Source organism: Gymnogyps californianus, chromosome 10 (assembly GCF_018139145.2).
Source record: "Gymnogyps californianus isolate 813 chromosome 10, ASM1813914v2, whole genome shotgun sequence".
NCBI lineage: Eukaryota > Metazoa > Chordata > Aves > Accipitriformes > Cathartidae > Gymnogyps > Gymnogyps californianus.
Window position 1 is genome coordinate 6,708,439 of NC_059480.1, and position 20,050 is coordinate 6,728,488.

The following is a 20,050-nucleotide window of genomic DNA, read 5'->3' on the forward strand; positions in this document are numbered from 1 at the left end:
ATTAAAATTAAGCCAGCTGTAAAGTGACAGCTTATCTATAGTGAGTGTTAAAAATCTTTCTTCCTTTTCAGAGTAAAACACCATGTATGTGGTCCTAACAACACCTTACCTGTTTGGTGCAGGTGATCTCTCGCCAGCTCAAATAAACGCATATGCATGTTTGTAATGGGGTTAAAGGAGCCACAAGCTAGAAGAATGAGAGGTATCCTGCTCTTCATTCTGACATCAAAACATTAAAACTCCACCCTAAAAAAAAAAAAAAATTAAAATAAATTACAAACTTGACAAAGAGCAGTCTGCCCATTGTTCCTTAAACTAAAAGCAGCACTGTTTTCAGAACTGGAAACTAGTATTCCTGGAACACTAGTAAAGTATCAGAAGATCAGTCCTCTGTATCATCACAGCATACAGGAAGTACTAGCTCAGAAACACATGTGTTCTTTGATAATAATTAGGAGAGCATTAACAAATTCTGTTTCCCCACATACAGAGATGGCTAGAAAGTTTTTCTAGAAATTCATATTGTCACTATTATTAAAAACTGTCAGATTTTTTTTACAAGTTTTTTATTTTTAACCTGCTTTTGTCAGAAAACAAGGTTTCATTCTGTCTGTGAACCCTCTATTAATAACCTTGGAACCTGCAGGCCTGCTACAAAAGCAGATTTTTTTTTTTTTTAAAATAAGTTCTTACAATGGACCTTTGCAACATATGACAAAATGCCACACGCAACACCCAAACCTACAGGTCTGACTTCCTTAGAGGTGGGCAGGCAGCGGCTGGCGGCCAGCCAGCCAGCTGGCAAATACTTCTAGCCAGATTATCAGCAATTGCCTGTACGGTTTCTTTGTTGGATGGCAGAGCAAGTGATGGTGGATCAACGACAGGGAACAGCAGGGAGGAAAAGCTATAGCTGTTACAGGAAAACATCAGGGACATTAAAAAGCTATGAAGAAGGTGAATGGGTGGGGAGCAATGCTGTTAGGAGCCTTGCAGGTGCACTGATAAACAGCCCTCATATAATTTAGTTGAAATGTCAGTCATCTCAATAAGAATGCAGTGGAAATCAGTTTAAGTTAGTCACTGTGCTTGGAGCTACTTATTTGCATAGCTCTTTTTACAACTGATCCAGAATTTATCTGGCATGATAAAAACAGTTGTCCCCCACATACATATCTGTGAATCTGATTTTTAGATGGGGCTCTCTTCTTCTAGGATTTGAAATCTCTACAATGCTCACACCCATATATCATACATACACCATTCTCTTCCCTTCCCCTGGCCTCCAGCCCTCTCCATCAAGTGTAACTGTCTTCCTGCAGAAGACACTTGTGTCCCAAACTTCCGAAGTCAGTCTTGGGCTAACAGACCAAATCCGGTACGGATTCTGTGCTCTGTTTAGCCAAATCCTATTCTCCATCTGCAGTGTACCAAAGCACTGTAGCTCAGAGCCTACGTCTCATTGTTCCCAGTCCTTATATTCCCTTATTTTTTTTTTCCCCTTCTCTTACTTACAAAAATTTAACAATAATGGTTAAATCAATGTCAAGTTGATGTTTTATAGCTGCCAACTCTATCACTTCATTTACAGAGGATTTATAACTCTGAAGACTAGGACTGTACCATTTAACAGCATTCAGTGCACCTAGCAACAAGTTTTAATATTTTCACTTGGGACATGTTGGCAGTTTGCAAGTTTTTTACAGAGAAAATTCTTTGAAGCATACATGCTATCTGTACCTTGACCATCTAGTACTGAATATACATATAAAGATTCTTCTATAATGTTTTCATTTTACTTTACTCATTTCTCATATCTCCCATCATACTAAGGGAGATATACTGGGGGAGAAAAGACTGGCTGGCTATAGAGCCATTAAAAGTTAGCAACAATTTTATGGTGTACAATTGTAGCAGCTGTAGGAAGCACATTTCATAGCACTCTCTCTCTCTCTCCTCTGATTTACTATCCCTGTATAGACACTAACAAACTCATATGTGAAAACTGTATGCAAACTTTACAGGTTCTTTATTCAGCAAAATCAAACTCAAAGTGTTCTTTTGTTCAATATTGGCAATTCTGTAAATGTATCTTCATTGTAGGGGGAAAGGTCTTTTTGCCTTGAAACAGGTAGCAAAACATTAGTATCTGTGATTAACTGAAAAAGAAATCATTGCTAGAACATCTAAGTGTTCTCCTACAGTCCCAACTTTTTGCTAGATAAATTGTGTTGCCACAGATTAGTCAACACTAAACTCTCAATGATAAATCAATTAATTCCAGACTAAGAATTTTCTAGAAGCAGAAACTTTTTACAGTCGTAACTACAATGATGTTGCTCAGCATCCAGCCCTGCAAACAGGCTTATACAATCTTACGTGACAACCTAAAACCAATGACAGAGTCACACAACCTTACCCAACTGCCAAGCAGTATCAGTCAGCACCTCACTCAAACAAATACGTGTTAAGGGGGAAAAACACATACTCATTCTTCCTGTTACACTTATCAATAGCAGCTCTAGCTCTTACATCTGCTAGTTGATGGCTCTGATACGCTCAGTTCTGTTTGATGATGTGTAGTTTACATTTCCTTTGCTGGTCTTTTCTTTGCCATCTTGAAAGTTATAAACGGAATTATTTCTCTTGTTTTTTTAAAAGCAGCTTTTAATTCTATAGACTTCTCTATTTCTCACCTGAAACAGATGTGTTGGATGGTTTGATTGCAGCTCTTATTCATTGATACCTCGGAGACTCTAGGGAAAGACTTCGATCTGTAATTTGTACTGATAACCAGACAGTACTGCTAATGGAAACTGAAAACCCAAACCAGACAAAAAGTAAAAAAAAATCAAACCAAGAATGTACTAATAGTAAACATGTAGTAAAGAGGCATTTCAGAAGACGTTTTTATACACATATACACCCCCCATATATATAAAATATCTATATATGTAAATAAAAATCAAAACAGCACCATTTTTATTCCTACCATCCCTGATATAGTGTAGCCTAAACTTATTCAACAGGTATAGTACAACTTTTAAGATTTCAAGCAAAACTTTCTGATGCAGCCACTATCTCGACCGGTATTAATTAACTAAGGGTTTAAAATCATTAGAACACCACCGAAAAGAACAGAAAAAAAGAGAGTTAACTGATTTTTCAGCTAAGCTCTCTTAAGAAATCAGAGGAGAAAACTTTAAACACAGAACTTTAAACAGAGGAGAAAGCTTCTTGACCTGTTCATCTTATGTGATGCAGTGGCAGTCACACTTCCTTTAAGTGCTACAGCATCCCAGCCTTCCTACAATTACAAGCTTCTACAAACATTCAGTTCAAAGTCATATGCATTTTACCTACACACATGAAGCACACTGTCCTTAACTAGTTTCACCAGCTGAATATAAACTACAAACAAGTAGGTGACCGTGCTGTTATCAGGCATTTACTGAGTGTGCACATTGTGCCAGGGGACACATGTTCCATAAAAATAAGCCATTAAGCCAGTCCTGAATACTTCAATAAGTTGTCTCTCTTGCCAAATGGCCTACAGACCAAGAAAGCAGTAGTTTCTGCATGAATTTAAATATGCTAATACCAATTTGCACCTATTAGTTGCTATATGTTTGCAAAAGGTCACCCAAGTGTAACATCAATAATGTACTTTGTTAAATAAATAATCTGTGATTAATTTGTTCCCTAGCAATTGTCCCTACACAATGCATATTCCATTAACTGCGCCCCATAAAACATGGAAGTGTTTCCTCCTATTGCTGCTCCCAAGTCTAGCTAAAATATGAAGTACTTTTGAAGAAGTTGTGCATGGATAATTCAACTGTTAATCCAGTCTTGCTGCAAGGCTGTAAAAAGAAATTCCAATTAAGTCAAACATGTATCTGGATCTCCAATAGGAAAGGAGAATTCAAAATGCACAATGCACATGGATTGGGAGGGAAAGAAAGGACAGAGCGTGACATCTAAAAGAGGGCTGCAACCAAGTACGCAAACTTTCTCTCTGGGATTTCCTTGGTACCCAACATTAGGAGTGCTGCAACGTAATGATGTTATCAATCAGCAGAAACGGCAATTATTCAGCACTTCCAGAACTCAGGTCCTTATCTCTGTGCTTCCAGTTCCGTAACTGTGAAATCAGAACTAATGTTCAACTATTTCAGAGGCTGGACCTGGCTTCACACATACCTTAACTGAAGTGACTGCACCTGTAGATACCTTCTTCATGTCGTCTTCTCCCTATTACATCTGTGACAAACCACTGCTGTTATGTATAAGCTACATACATGTAAGTGCTCCATAATCACTTAAATGATCGTCTCAAGAATCCTCTGAGGGCGATTAATTCTATAAAGGAATCACTTTTCTACTTACAATCACTCTTGCATCAAAATATTCTACCTACCCAGGAACTGAAAGGAAGAGAAAAATCTAGATATAAACAGGCAGTATTTATTTTGAAGAAATTCCAATACTGGTATCACCCCTATTTTAATAAACATACCATATGTATTACAAGGAACAATGTATTGTTATGCACATGCAATTTTAGGACCTTTTCTGTCCTACCCAACAGCACTGTGTACCTTCCCAGTATATTTAGACATTGATTAAGCACAGGCTCCAGAGAAGGAATGCAACCAAAACTTCCAAGAACAGGCTCTTCATTTCACATCATTTTCTCAGCATTCCCTTATTGAGTTTATAAAGTGGTATTGTTAACAAATCAAATTTGTTATAGGAAAAAACCTCAACCTTTTTCTTTTATAGTCTCTCTCTCTCTTGTTAGTACTAATCAGTAATTTTTAGATGTTAGTGCTAAAAGAGACAAACCCCCACAATTCTGCATTTACTGCAACTGTCAAACTCTTATTCAAGAAGCAGAAAAAGTAAATTGTATGGTAAAATTTTATATTGATTAGGTATTCACTATCTGGCAAACCAGTTTCAAATCCTCAGTTTCTTGAGAGAAGGGGCAGAAAATCATTGAAAAGTTACATTTGTACTGAGGCTCTCCCACTCCCCCATAACTACTGTACCTCTGAACTACCTTCATATGATTGAAGTGATTTGCTGCTGCCTTGCTTAAAAACGGCAAGATTTTATGGAGTCTGCTCTGCTATTCAAGTGTTTGCTGCATCAGTACCATGTCTTTGTGTGCACCTCAAAGGATCAAATCAAATTCAAAGCACCTGAAATCCCACTAGAAAAAACAACAACTGTATTTCAGAATTTTAAAGAAAATACTTACAGTGTGTTAGTGAAAAAAGTTTGTTAAAGCAAGAGACACAGATGCCAGATTGAGCTATGAAAGCATTTTTTGGTTGATGCGATTAGTATTTTTAATTGCCTATGATATTTCTACAGCAAGACTGCACCTTCTACTTTCAATTAGGTTAAAAGCATTTGACAAACCTTGGGAGTGAGTTAACATCACTATTATCAAGTAGTATTAATATGATTTGTATGTTTATTTTAAGAGCATAATAATTGACTTAATTTTTAAATGTAATTCTGTTTTTAAGAAGAAACAACCACGTTTCATTTTTGCGCGAAGAAAAGTCAGTAAACTCTGTAAATACATCTCCTGTTAGTTCAGCTTTCCTCCTGACATGACAGACACTGCCTTTTGTTGTACTTCTAATCAGTAAAAGATAACATATCTTTTGTCATCTTTGCTGTCTTCAAAATTCATAAATAATGGAAGAGAAAGCACAGCTCTGACCAGAGACTGTGAAGGCTTGCTGCTTTGGAACATTATAGGTATTGTTTTTAATGATGAAAGAGATGACTTAAAGAATAAGGTTTGAAGGAGACAAGTTACAGTATGTTTCCATTTCATGCAATAACTGTGTATGGCTCCTTCTGGTGAGCGCTTCCGAGTCCGTGTGCTCTGCCCTGGGCATGTGTACCAACAGCCTTGGCCAAGCAGGTATCTTCTTATAAATGCCAGTTACCTTACACGTGAGTGTCTGCAGTTTAGAAAGCTTTCAACAATATGGTACATCATGTGGCTATACATAAAAGGGCAGGTACCTTCAAATGAGGAGGCCACACTTAAGCTATACAAAAAATGTTCTATGGTGGAAAAATCATTATAATTTTCATTAGAAAATTCCTGCAAGTTCTTTTTCTGTTGCCTATATTCCTATAATATGTCAATAATAGATGGCATTACAGATGACCACAGTTAAGTTCTGCTGAAAGTCAGTAATTAGAGCCATATCTGATTAATTATCAGAAGCACAATGGAGTGCTGAGCAGTGCAGTCTGATTCATGAGCTGTTCAATTAGTAAACTGGAGGATAAGACACTGATACATGCACACTACGAGGCGGACTCACCCTTGAGGTAAAATTTCTGCAAACAGCAGAAATAACACTTTTATCCTGTGGTAGGATTCAGTTTATCTCCTCCTGTGAGGGTGAATCTAGACTAATTTAGATCAAATTTAGATTTGAACAAGTTCAAAGCTGCCCACATCCATTCTTTTACTGGGCCACATCATTACCTCGTATAAATTCATGTAGCTGCACTGAGCCCAGCTGAGTTACACCAGGTGTCATTAAGGATGTTATGGCTGCAAGACACATTTTCAAAGTCAGAAAATAAAAAGTACATTTTAGTAGCTGACCCAAATCATAGCAAACCACAGTACACAAATATCCCTTAAAAATATGACCAGATATCAGATTTTCTCATGCTGTTACTAATGAGAGTCACTGCCATAACAAAAGTTACTCCAGTCAGTAAGTTCCCAGCATGTGCTGTCACTGAAATCAATCCTCCACAACAGTGACAAATATTTACCTGTATATCCCCATCTTCTACTTTAATAATGAACATAAGTATCTAGGTGAGAGAAAAAATGAAAAATGTACAATCTAGGGTGATATTTATTTGCTCATCAAAAAGTTACTCACCCCAACCAAGAAGAATTTTACAAGGTGCACATAAATATTACACCTAGCCTAATATGACACTCTAATCCTCTAAAATAGCTTTTTCAGGGCCACATGATAGATCATATTATTGTTAAATTCCAGTGACTCAGGTGCACCTCATTTCTTTGGCTTTCATTGGAAAGCCATTAACAAAGTGTATGATAGGACACGATTTTCTATCAGACTCAGCATATCAGAAGTATGAAGTTGCCTCTTCCAATCGCCACACCAGACTTTTAGTCAGAAAATGCAAGTCCCATTGCAGTTTCTAAATCAGCTTGAAAGAAACCCTCAAATCCGACCACCTCCAAGCTCACTGCAGTCTTCACTAGAGCAGCAGCTTATACAACCTTATAAAAATCATCCAGGCTTTTTTACAGGTACCTTTGAAAATGGCCCAAAGCACAACAAACATTGTCTTTAGTAATGCATTGGGTTCTTTTGCTTAAGATAGAAGATTGGCTTAATTTTGGGGTACTTGCCATTTTTTCTTCCGCTTTGCCCAGGCAGCAACTTTCCCAGCAGATGGTAGTGACTAAAAAGCTATCCATGGACAAGTTACCTCACAGAAAACTGCAATATGTCTGTGGCCCAAATTCCAAGTGCCTTGGCAGCTAACAGAGAAAGCAGCCTCAGCAGAATTGTCTCTTCCTCTCCTGAGATTAGAATCCTTCAAATCACAGTATGATACTTCACTCTTGCAACTTCTTTATTTCAGGCTGTATCAGTGGGGAAATTCCCCTTCACAGAAGAGCCAACAAGACCTCTTCATCAGTTACATCTCTGAAATCAACTTAAACATGACTTACACTTGGTTTGTCCTTTTAATGATTTTTTTCTTCCAAATAAAAATTAGTTCTCTGTTTTTAATTTCCATTCCCAACTGTTTCTGCTCCACTGCTAAAAAGAAACTCCAGTTGAAAGGCACTAAACAAGAAAATTCACCATAAAAAGTTCACATGGACTAAAAAAAAAAATGACCACAGGACTCATACAGTCTGAAATACATGCTAAAATTGAATCTCCAGTTAATAATGAACATGGTTATCACCTTAAATGATTTTCAAGTGCAAAAAATTTGAGCAGAATAATTCCTTAGCACAACCTTAAAAAAAAAAAAAAGGTATTCTCAACACACACAAAACAGTGCCAGTGAATTCAAGTCCACTACAACATAATTTTTTAAGCCTGTGAGTGGTTGCAGGTTTATAACTAGAATTACACAGTGGGACACAAAAGTGTCCGGTCCCCAGAGTCTAGCCGATAAGATGTCCACAGAGATACTCCCACGATAGTATTCTGTAGGATATATTTTTCTTAATAGTCTTAATTTGGACCCTCATCCTGCAAAATAATCATGCCTACAGGCTGCCTATTGCCTGAACAGCAACATGGAATTCAAAAACCACCATTCGTGCACATCAACAGTAAACTCCCATATTGTTAACATGCATAAGTGCATTTACTAAATATTTTGAGGTTGTCAGATTTATCTGTTGTCCTTAAACAGTACAAATGTAAAGACAAACCACAGCATAATGCTCTTACGTTCTTTCTCTGTATTCTCTGGGAAAATCATGGAATAATCCCCATTTTGTAAAAAAGGCATTTCGTTCTAACTGCCCATAAAACATTCAGCAATGCTTAGACACAGAGCTCTGTAACAGTTTCATCTGGTTACAAGGCCAACGATACTACACTAACCCAGAACTATGCAGAAAATAAGTAAAAAAAGACCAGCTTGGCAAACTACACACATTCAGCGTTTGCTGGGTAATGCAGGATCTCAGCATGCATGACACAACAGCAGTCCCTGCACCTTTTTGTAGCATTTCAACAAGGTCAAGAGAATACAATTAGCTCCTGGCGTCTTCTTGTATTCACTGCAGTATGATCTTTATAATTACTTATCCAATAATCCCTAGGGATCTCTCAACATCTAACACTCAACTCCTTTCCTATTCCTTGTGCCCTTATCACACTAATGAATAAGCTTTTTCTTTTTCTACAGTTGTATAAACTATTCTAAGTAACCAATAGTCATCCTTCTATCTGCATGTATGAGTCAGTCATCCACAAAGAACAATATATTGATTTCTAGAAAAGGAGGACACATGCAGAACTGCAACCTAGGGTGGCTATTTTTAAGCAAACAAACTGCTGATTTAGTGAAAGCACCAACTTGTCTGTCAAAACAAACTTACTAAAACTTCAAGAGCTCCTTTTCAGAAGCCATTCAGAGTGATTTTTCTTCTATCAACATCTTCTGCAATTTTCGTACAATTAGCAAAATACATTTAGCAGAACCTAAGGCAAATCTAGTAACAGAAATACAGCTTGCACGCAAATGGTGGATATTTAAGCGGTAAAGAAAGCATCTTCAATCACTAAAATCTGTTCTTATAAAGCTGGCTTTAAAAGGCAGCAAACTAATGAAACCCCTAAAAGTACTACTGCAGAACATTCAGATGCAAAACAATCATGTATAGTAACCACAGGGTAATGCAGGATTTCCAGAACATCCAGCAAGACCAGAGTTAAAACACCAACATCCATAATCCCACTGCTTACTTTTCTGTTTCAAAAAAGGGATAACTATTTGTTATCTACTGTGTTAGGAGCAACTAACTCCTGACACTGTTTGTGTAGTTAGGAAAGAACATCTCACTGCCTCTACAGTTATATGGAAGAGGTCTTCTAGCAAAGTAAAGAATTAAAATAAAATGAAAAACTTGACTAAGAGGGCTATCTTTCTATGCTTCAAGGTTTACCTGACCACCTCCAGGAAGCAAGAAGGAATTCTGCAATATATAGAACTGCTTAGCTTGTTAAGTGTATGATAGGTCTCCTTTTCCTTTGAAACTTCATCTATTAGTTACTGCCAGAGGCAACAAACCCAATTCAACAGTTGAGGTTAATAATGAATATATAAAGCTGCTGTTTGCAACAACATGCCCTCCTGCACCAATTCAGTAGCATCCAGGTGTCCCTAAGTGTAGCATACTTGACAGTGAGAAGGCTATTTGCAATTAAATTTTTAAGACATCAAAATGAAAAGCCTTACGTGCATTTCCTACACTAATATATGAATTTGCCTAACACTGAGGATTTTGCATAGCAATGAGGCAGTTTAAGTAAATGGCTCCTAGGCTCAAGAGTTCACATCGCTTGTTATCTTTACATTTTAATTAAATGATCAATTTAGAATTCTGCTTGCTTCATCTTGTACAACCAAAGAATTCAAGGAAATTATACAAACATGTATGTGCCCTGCCTATTGTCCAAAATGTTTTGCTTGCTCTTTAAGAATATCTCACCTGTATGGGGATTTCTATCTATCCAAAGAAAAAGAAGTGAGATTCTGAAACAACTACAATGAAATTAGGTACCTAATTACAACTGCAATCACATTGCAGCTATCACCCTAAATGTTTATAAGTTCTTATAATAATTGAAATAAACATTAATAACCATACAGTTATACCATCTTCAAAACTTTGACTGCACCTCCTCTGTTTTTTGGTGGCAGCCAAAAAGCCAACACAATGCTGGGCATCATGAGGAAAAGTACTGAGACCATCGCACAGGGTATTGTTTTAGCACTACAGAAAACCTGGATGGGCCCATGTTTTGACTACTATGAGCAGTTCTGGTCTCAGCTCAGGAAGGGCAGTTCAAATGGTCAAGTGAATGGAGCTACCGCTATTCAAGAGAGGCAAAAAAATGTCTGGGACTGTTTGGTTTGGAGAGGAGGAGCTCGGGGGAGGCTACAGCTGAGTTTTACAAAGGATGAAGGCACTAGATAAACTGAATGCAAAACTTCTCCCTGCTATACGAGATCTAGGGGGCAGTCAGTGAAAGCAACAAAAAAATTTAGAACAGGCAAAAGTGTACACTGGGAGGATACATGCATGTACGGTGTCCCTAATGAAGCAGCTGCGGCTGGTGGCAGGAACACAAGGGGAAGGAAGTGGCCAGGTGAGTTTCCCCACATTGCATCTCCTCTCTCCATTGCCGGAGACGGATCGCTGGGCTGGACAGGCCATTAGTCTGACTTAGCGGCATTTCTTACGTTTTTGAGGATCTCCATTATACTTTGTAAGCCTATATGGCTAATTTCTTAGTCTCTTCTTGTTAAGAAAAATACACAATGCTTGGTGGGCAGAGGCGCTTCTACAGCATTTTTTGAGTGGTGCATTGCACTAAACCAACAATACAGGGGAAAAAAAATACTGTTGTGAAGTTGGCTCTTGAGATTCCGGCAGCCCTCCTTCAGGGCAATAGCACCGTGCTATGGACAGGGCAGACAGCTGGGGGTTAACAGCTTCACCCAGCCAGTTTAATCTGCTACAGCAGATGCAGCAGTAGCTACTTAAACATTTTATAAATTAAGACCTTAGAAATCATCACTGCAATGAAATCCGATTTGTCTCATTATTTTAAAAGGCAGAACCTCAAACAGCTCAAATTCCCCTTTGACAGGACTGTCACCTGTTGTGTCCTCAGTGCTCCCCTCAGACACCTCTGGGCTTCTCAAAGGCCTTTTGGATCATCTGAACGCTAATTAGCTTATCATAGCTACGCTAAATTCTAAAGTTTGCATTTCTGAAGTTAAAGGCATGAAGCTAATTTACTGCTAAAATCACACAATGTAACTAAAGTAGCAAATAATGCTGCCTGAAAAATGAACTACTCACACGTATTGTATTGCTACAAAGCTTATGAAAACAAACATCACGGATCATTTATGAAACCAAACAACAGCTGTTGCACAAGGGGGTAAACAACCTCTTAAAGTGGAGAACAAAGATGAGGAAGTTACACAGTGAAAGCCAGTTAGATTAAAAAAGTAACCATATATCCTCGTTTTCTTTAACTCTCACTGGCACTTGAGTAGGTGTTCGGGGGGGGGGGGTAAGCTTTGCTATTTTAAATAGATATATATACGGTCCTGGATATATGTTTATCCTGTATTTGACGTGGAGAGTACCACAGACTTCAGTTCCTGAATTCAAAGGCCTACGTGTTTTTTCACAGTGTTCTAGGGATAAACTGGCACTACTGGCAAAACCGACAGACGCTCTTCCCACCCCGCAGCTCAGCTCCTTTCCGCCAGTTCCAGCCCGTGAGCCGACACGGGCGCACCCAGCAAACACCCGTTCCTTCACCAAACGCTCTGCTCCGCACTCGGACGGTACCACGCTAAGATCTTGTTTCCCTCTCTTCCGGGTACACGGGGCGGGCGCACCCGCGCAGCCCCGGCTCCGGCCCTCGCCCTGCAGGGCGCCGCGAGGCTCAGGCCCTTGCCGGGAGGCGGCCCGGCCCCGCCGCCAGCCCGCCGCGCTCCCCGCTAGCCCCAGCTGCCTGCGGAGGGACGAAGCCCGAGCGCAGGCGGCAGCGCGGCCTCCGGAGGGCCTCACCCGGCCTCGCCGCAGGGACGGGCGGCCCCGCGGGGCACGGCGCCGCCCCACCTCCGCGCCCGGACACCGAGGGAAGGGCAGCGGCGCGGGCGGGCGGGGGGAGCCGCTCGGGCAAGGCGCCACCCCCCGGCTGCTTCCCGCCGCCGCCAACCCCCGCGCCGCTGCCTTCTCCCTTCCTTCCTTCCTTACCGCGGCTGGCGGGGCGCAGGGGCTGCCGGGCCGGGCCAGCTTCTGCCGGGCCGGCTGTGGCCGTGCAGGACAAGCTCGCCCCCCCCAACCCCAGTGTCTCTCGCCCTCGGGGCTGGCTCCGCACTGCCACCTGCTCCTGCCAGCGCTGCGCCTGGGACATCGTGATTTGCCCTTTACCAAGCGCTGTTAGGCGTCCTCCTCTTGTTAGAGAGCAGGGAAGTTGCTTTATTCACCTGAAGGTGACGTTCCAAACTTTTGGCTTCCTGCTGTTTTTTCTGTTTTTAAGGATGGGCTCTGCGGCTCCAGGGTTGTGCTTTCAGGGTGGCGAGGTCCATTTGCAACCGAAAAGAGTTTGTGAGTTCTTGTGGCTTTCTCAGAGGCTTGGAATAACGAAGCTCAGCTTTCTCTGTTTGATGAGTAGCCTCATGAGAGTCACCTTGTTTTCCATCAGCTATTGAATATTTTGCAAAATACACAAATGTCATAAAATGTGTGTTAAATAGATTTAGCAAAAAAGTGAAGTCCAGAGACACTTAAGTCATTTGCTTATTCTCTTTAATTCTTAGGAATGTAAAATCCAGTTTCTTGAGATGTCAGAATGTCACCAGTTAGTTTTAGAATCTACCCCAAACCTCCTGTTTTTTATAATGTTAAAAGGAAGCACAAATATTCCTCTTGTCTGACATTGTGGTAAAAAATAAATAGGATTGTGGATTGTGTTTTTAAGCTTTACTGTGTGAAATGCACATGCAAATGATAAAACTTCACTGCTGCGTGGGAGCCATGAGCTGTACTTCAGACCTTCGGTTGGCCTTGCCGAAGGCTGGCCAAGGGATGGTTTCAACATTTGGGTCTTTGGCTTGTGACTGGGAGCAGGGTATATACTTTTTAGGCGTAACATTAGGCAGTCTGAAGTAATAAATTAGACTCCCCAGACAAGGCACAAGCTTAAAAAAAAAAGATCCAGATATGTGTATAAAGTATTGTGTCTTCTGCTTTTAAGCATATATAAATGTGGTTTTGGGTCTGTCTTCTTAATGCTAAATTTCTCACACAAGCAGATGATCCCTGGAGCTGATACTTCAGAATGATAAAAGTGGCAGTGTGGGCAGTGCTGAAATTGTTGTTTGCCTGTGTATGGCTATGTATTTCTCCATGACATTTCCTTGCCTTTTCTGGTCCTACCCTGTTCCCATGAAGTTGTATTTTAGAATACAACTTATAATTTAAGATGTTAGGGAAATACTGTTAGTGGTGGAGTGATTTTTTTCATTGTTTAATATGGGAAAAACATTGGACAAAAAGACTACACAATTTCTTACATGTAAGCAGCCTAGACTATAGGTCCTCAGGCTTTAAAATCCTATGGGATTATATAATGATGAAAAGCCCGATAGGCAGTTTTGAAATTAACTAATGTGTATATGTAAAGAATCTTTCTTATCAAGGGATCTACAATGTTATAGAAACAATAATTCCCCCAACTCCCTTTGAGAGAGAAAAGTCCATTTTAAAAAACTTTATGAAGTTGACATCCTAGTGCATAATGGATCATTTATTTTTGCTGACCAGGCTTACTGAACATACAAAGCTTATTCTGAAAAAGAGTAGCTAGAATTAAAACCTCCTCTTTGTACATTTTGAATTACTGTTACGTGTTTTGGGAATAAATAAGATTCCCCATAAAAGGAAACATTGTGCTTCCTTTACAAAAAAGAAAACCAATCCAAAGATTAAATCTTGTGCATCAAGCTTGAAAACTAACGGTGAGCATCTGAGTTGATACAAATTAATGTGGCTGCACTGATCTCAATGGGAACTGTTCTATGCTAGCTGAGGTTCTGTCCTTCACCGTTTTTGTTGTAAACTGAATCATAGTTGTAGTAATAAGCATTTGTTGCTTGTTGTCTTTAAACATAAGCCTTCCATTTCAAATTAGAGTTTTTAAGAAACTATTTAATAAATAAAATGCTTTTTGAACTGGGTTGTATCTAGAATAATTTGCTAATGGTAAATAAACGGAGCAGTAGGTCTGATCCTAAACTGTGTTCTCCATTGAGCCCTCTTGAAGTGGATGAAATTGCAAATTGTGCCTGAAGTGCAGTGATGTAAAAGAGATGATACGGAAAGAGATGGGTATCAGACAAGAAAGTGTGCAAGAGCTGAAGCACTGAGATGCCACACCACAAGGGAAGAACAAACGGCCACAGAAAGTTCCAAGATGATTATGAAAGATGAACTAATTAAAACCTGTCTTCCAGCAATTAAATTAAGACAAAGTTACCACTACAAAATCATGTAATGTTCTGACAATTACCTAAAGATAATGGCAATCACTGGACCAGCTTCTGCTCTTTATCACAGTAGTCTTATTTTCATGGGTTTCGGTTCTGGACTAGTTCCAGTGGGAGTTCGGAGCAACAATACTATTCTGTTACTCTTCTATTACTATTAAGTAAAACATAAGTTAGAATACCCATGTCAAGGTGTAAAACTATAAGTATGAAATTCCAAGCCAAAGTTGTTCCAGATGCTGTGAATTGGTAGCTGTACACAGATTTGGCATTCGCTGCAGTTCTTGAGACACAAAACTCCCAGGGTCTTACATAAGTTATGCACATCAAGGCTGTAGAATTAGGCCTTGTTACTGTAAAATCTGCCAAAACAGCAGCACGGCAAGTCAGCATAATCTCTCAGTTCTTGGCATCTGGCCTTTACTGATGTGTAGTTCAGATCTGAAAAAAATTCTGTTGGGAGGAGATGGAGAAGAGAAACATGAGAGAAGTGTTCATTAACCTTTACCCTCCATAACAGAATTGGAAAGCATTAGCTTGAAGTCTTGGCTTGGACAACAAGGCGATCATTCACTGAGCTTAAATCTATGAAGTAAATACACAAGCTTTTATTTTTAAATTACTTAAATGCTGTAGTTATGGTTAGTTTGAACATTAAATCAAATCTTACAAATACGGGTGGACAAGAAAATGTTAACTTCCTTCAAATGAAAATCATTCAGTTGCTTGATTGCTATTAGAATTAAAGGCAAACATTAGCAAATCCGTTATTACTGAGGCGAGCAGTAGAAATCAAAAGGCTAAAATGCAGTACAGAAACAAAGCAAAGCAGGCTCCAGTGTGCTATATTCCTCTGAAGCTGCAGAAGATAAATGAGCAGAGGTAGAGACAGGGCAGAATACAAAGCTTTATTTGAAAGCTAAGAGAAAAAAAACAACTTAAAAGGGCTGAAATAACAATCATAAAACTTTTTAACTTGGCTGCAAGGAAGACTTATCTAGAAGATAAAATACAAACACTGAAAGGCAGATAAATAAAAATTTCTTGCTTGTTTTAGGCTCCATGATGACCAAAGCATTTTTTTGTCACAGGTGAACAGAGTGGAATGTTTGGTTCATTTCTTTCTTTTGCTCTTTTATTAGAGACTATGTCATACATGCATTTTTAATTGTTTTGGGGTTTTTTCCTCTCTCTTTCCTTAATCCTCCACTGTTTGTAAAATTCTGTCAATGTATATCAATTGTATCTTGGTAGGCATTGTCTTCCGTTTGTTTTGTCTTTTCCTTTTGGTCATTGATTTTACTTGCTTGTATTTTGAATTTTAGTGAAGTTAAAATAGCTCGGTTTGTTTGCATAGTGTTTCAGATAACATTCCATATTATTGTTCCAGCATAGTGAGTGGTATTATTCGTTGACAAAATCTCAGCATTAGGGTTATGTTTGGTAATTTAATGACTGCTAAAAAAATTGTGCAGGGTTGTATGTGGAAGTAACAACAACAACATATATGCAGTCGGAGAGAATTTTTGTAAGACCATTTAAAAATCAGTTTTTTAATATGAGAAACTTGGCAGTGTTTTTTCCAAGTGGATTTTATAAAAGTATTTGGCACCTTGCTTTTCATTCTGTAACTCTTTGGGATATCTGTTGATGGATGTTAGCATGCTACTGTATTCTTCCTCTGTAATCTACAGAATTTTACCCGCAGGTATTTTTAATAATTGTACTGGAAACCACAGTGTCATTTTTGTCAAATGTCAGCTTTCCTATACCTAAAGCCTCTACATCATTGGAAGTTTGAGATTTAATAGTTCTGCTGAGCTGAAAGTGGGAGTAATACTGTTATCAAAAGGAAACCATTCCTGTTTTCCTGGTATGGCTCTGTTCTAATTCAGAAAGGACCAATACAAAAAATACTGGTACTTTAGTACGTTTCTGTACAGCACAGTTACTGTACAGCAAAGGTGCTGTAACGTCCCCACTGTGGTACGTGGGCAAACCAGCAGAGTTAAAACTTCTCTCAGTTTTAACTGAGATCACGCGGTCCAATATGGGCGCTTGCTGGATCTCTGCATGTTGATGCGGCCGGACAGACAGCCCTGTGCTGCGTGGGGCAGTGGCCTTGTGAGAGAAAGCCGGTAGGAGCACTGCTGTGAGCAGAGCAGTACGTGGGGAAGGCCAAGTCAGCAGAGTCTCTAGAGCAGAAACTCCAGTAGTAAAAAAGGTTGTAGTGAGAACACAGTATAAACTTTACATCTGTTTACCAAGAATGAAATTGGATCAAAAGAAACATTCGCTTCTATACTGAGAGATGACAGTAACTTACTTCTTTGCCGCCTTAGCCCGAACAGAACCTTTGTAAATTTACACTGGTATACGTGAGAGGAACAACAAAGCTTTGGGCATTAAGTTCTGTTTAAAGTGCAAGGAACGGTCCTGTAATGATTGGAATAATTTTAATTAAGTTACTTTTAGTTAAAATACAGCACTAGTCAAAATTGAAATCTACCATGTTGGCATATTTGTTCTGATAAAAGTTTTGACTGCATAGTATGTGCTGATCTCTTGTACAGATAAGGCAGAGAGAAAAGAAAACAAGTCTAATACTGGAAAGCATATGGGTTTTCATAAAATTGGATATCTGACACAATTCCATTCTACAAAGATACCGAGAGGATTTTGTGTTCTTTCAATGCAGAACAAAGACTAATTTCAAAACCTTGAAGGTTTGTTGTGAAACAGAGCTGTCATCTTTTGGGGAGCTCTGTAATTTTTAGAATAGCTTCTCCATAACACGGAATTGTGTAACATAGAAAAATGGGTATAATATGTGGATTTCATTATTGCTTATTTGAGAGGAATTGCTGTAAAGGCTCATCATTTCCCCACTCTAAGTAAAGGAGGTAATCCAGGCTTTGATACCTGCTGCTATAGCCACACAGGTTTGCTGAAATGCTCAAGTTTGTTGCTATTTTCTAAGAGCAAACAGGGTTTTTTCCCCATGTGACCTCCTTTTCTTCTCCTCTCCTACTGATGTCAGGAGGAAATTGAGGGAGTTTTTGCCTGCTCATAACCGATCTTACAGTTAGTACACCAGGATTTTTGTGGAGTGGTCAGTAGTGTGGTTTTTGTGTTTTGAGGAGGCATTGCAGTGTCATTCTTCCCACAAGAGAATTCCCTCTGTGCGGACGCAGTGATGGTACTCATGCTCTTAGAAAGCTGTACAATTTCACCAGGCAGTGGAAAGCGTTACTCAGGCGATGGTCAGCTGCAGCCCCTTAATGTCAGTCAGCTGTCTCCCTTTCCTGTGTAGCTGATATTGCCATCGTCCTCAAGGACTATTGATGCGCAACATGGTTTTAATTAAAAAAAAAAGAAAATTAAATTTTTGTTCATATTTGTACATTTTTTAAAAACATGTAATATTATACTTTAAAGCATAAAAATTAAATGAGATGTAAATACCACATTTTACCGATTTTTTAACATAGTTCTCTTTCTTGGTTTCTGTTATCTTTGTCAGCTAGGGGATTTCTCTTTCTGTCAGCTGTCACCAGTCTAGTTTTTAATGACTTGGCTAGAAGATTATTTAATTGTTTTATATAAACTTTAAAATGATATGATGAGGCATAAATATAATGCTCAAAATCTTGATTTCAGTATAATTTAATATAAAGGATCTTTTACAAAGCAGTATTGTGCAGCGCAAAGCATCAAGGCTTTCATCCATCTTTATTGTTTCTCATTTAGGCCGAGATCTACACTTACATGCCAGATGGCAACTGCAGAGGAGTTTCAAGTTATAGCTGCAATAGATGAGAAGATAAGTGCCTCTTGAGAAAGGGAAAGCCAGATTGCATATTCCTTTCAATTGCACCTGATGACTTATTGCTAGTCACTAATTGGCTTGTCCGTGCACAGGCAATTCAGAATCTGAAGGCAGTGCCTAACTTTATCTGTAGCTCTGTTCTTCCTGCAGAGATCACTGGTGAAATAAACCCTTGCAGAGAAGAATATTTTATATGAAGCTCTGTGAAAAGCAGACCTAAGGGGTTTTTTTCTTTTCATTACTGCTGTGTCAAGATTTTTTCCTTCAGGAGAGCCATAAAATCTTGCAAAACTGTCATTGTTAGTTATTATTGCAAAATAGAGTAGCTGACTATGATGTGCTAACAATTGTCAATGTATGCATATTAAAAAAAGAGACAGAAAACTATGATAAGTAGGGCTTGGTCTATTTGTCATTAAAGATGAATGTTTTAATAGCGATCTTCCTTTCCCACATATTTTTGAGTGCATTTTCATTTTAGTCCTGGATGGGGCATTTGACCACTTAGACTGCATGCAGAGAACCAAGAGAGCCAACTATGAAGAGCACAAAATAACTCAGGAATGAGAAACTGCTGGTTTATTTTCACTACTTAGAAGCCATCAGCAGCTGAAATTTCTCTAGAGCTTTAGAACAGCGTTGTTGCTTGCCATTGTTGTTGATGAAAGACAAAATCTGTGTGTAATGGTACAGCGTATAGCCAACCTTGTAATAAGCCCTTTAAAAGGTGAAGTATCCACTTAGAAAACAGCATCCCTCATGCAATGAAACATCAGTAATTTTCCAGCTAATGCAGAACCTGCATTATCTCCCAAAGTCTTCAATTGAAAGCATTTTCTCTTTTATCATTTTCCCTAGATACATTTTGCTAAATGCAGTGACAACAGAGTTATGTGCAAACAGAAAAAAACCAGCTTTCTGTGTTATAAGTGAATATTAGTTGTCCTGAAGAAAAATCAAGGAAAAACAGGCTATGTAATTAAGATCTTAATGTTCAGTATCTTTGTTGCCCATGCATCTGTAATCACAGTCCCAACAAAAACAGAAGCATAGGTGTGAAAGTGCAACATATCAGGGCTGTAATGCCATATAAATAGGTAAAGAGCATATCTTGTTAAATAAACATGAAGTAAAATAAATCACAGGGAATCAATGGTGCTTCTCAAAGGTATTCTCAAAAAAGAAAGGAAGGTGTGAAAGAGTAGAAATATTCTTAAGTACAACGGGACCACATTAAACATCTAGAAAAGTCATTGGGGAGATTCCTAACACTTTAACTGGACTGTGAATTGAGTCCACATCTTCTAAGTTATTGTTTGCTTCAGAAAATTGCTAAATTGACTTTTCCTGTTGAGAGCT

General features: G+C 38.9%; 1 protein-coding gene across 5 annotated transcripts in view; it reads right to left on the minus strand.

Moving 5' to 3' along the window:
- The window catches only part of NMNAT3 (nicotinamide nucleotide adenylyltransferase 3), a 33,443-nt gene extending 21,037 nt beyond the window's left edge, over positions 1-12,406 (minus strand). For 2 of the 5 annotated variants that reach the window (XM_050902345.1, XM_050902350.1), the window contains exons 1-3: positions 4,204-4,312; positions 2,697-2,816; positions 110-246 (exon numbers count right to left, since the gene is read on the minus strand). In XM_050902345.1, coding sequence (XP_050758302.1) covers positions 110-218 — 109 coding nt within the window. In that variant the 5' untranslated portion in view covers positions 219-246; positions 2,697-2,816; positions 4,204-4,312. Of the gene's footprint in view, positions 1-109; positions 247-2,532; positions 2,575-2,696; positions 2,817-4,203; positions 4,313-9,730; positions 9,766-12,379 lie in introns of those variants that run through there. The other 3 variants (XM_050902346.1, XM_050902347.1, XM_050902348.1) reach the window with 3 other exon arrangements.
- Between the last annotated feature and the right edge of the window lie 7,644 nt (positions 12,407-20,050).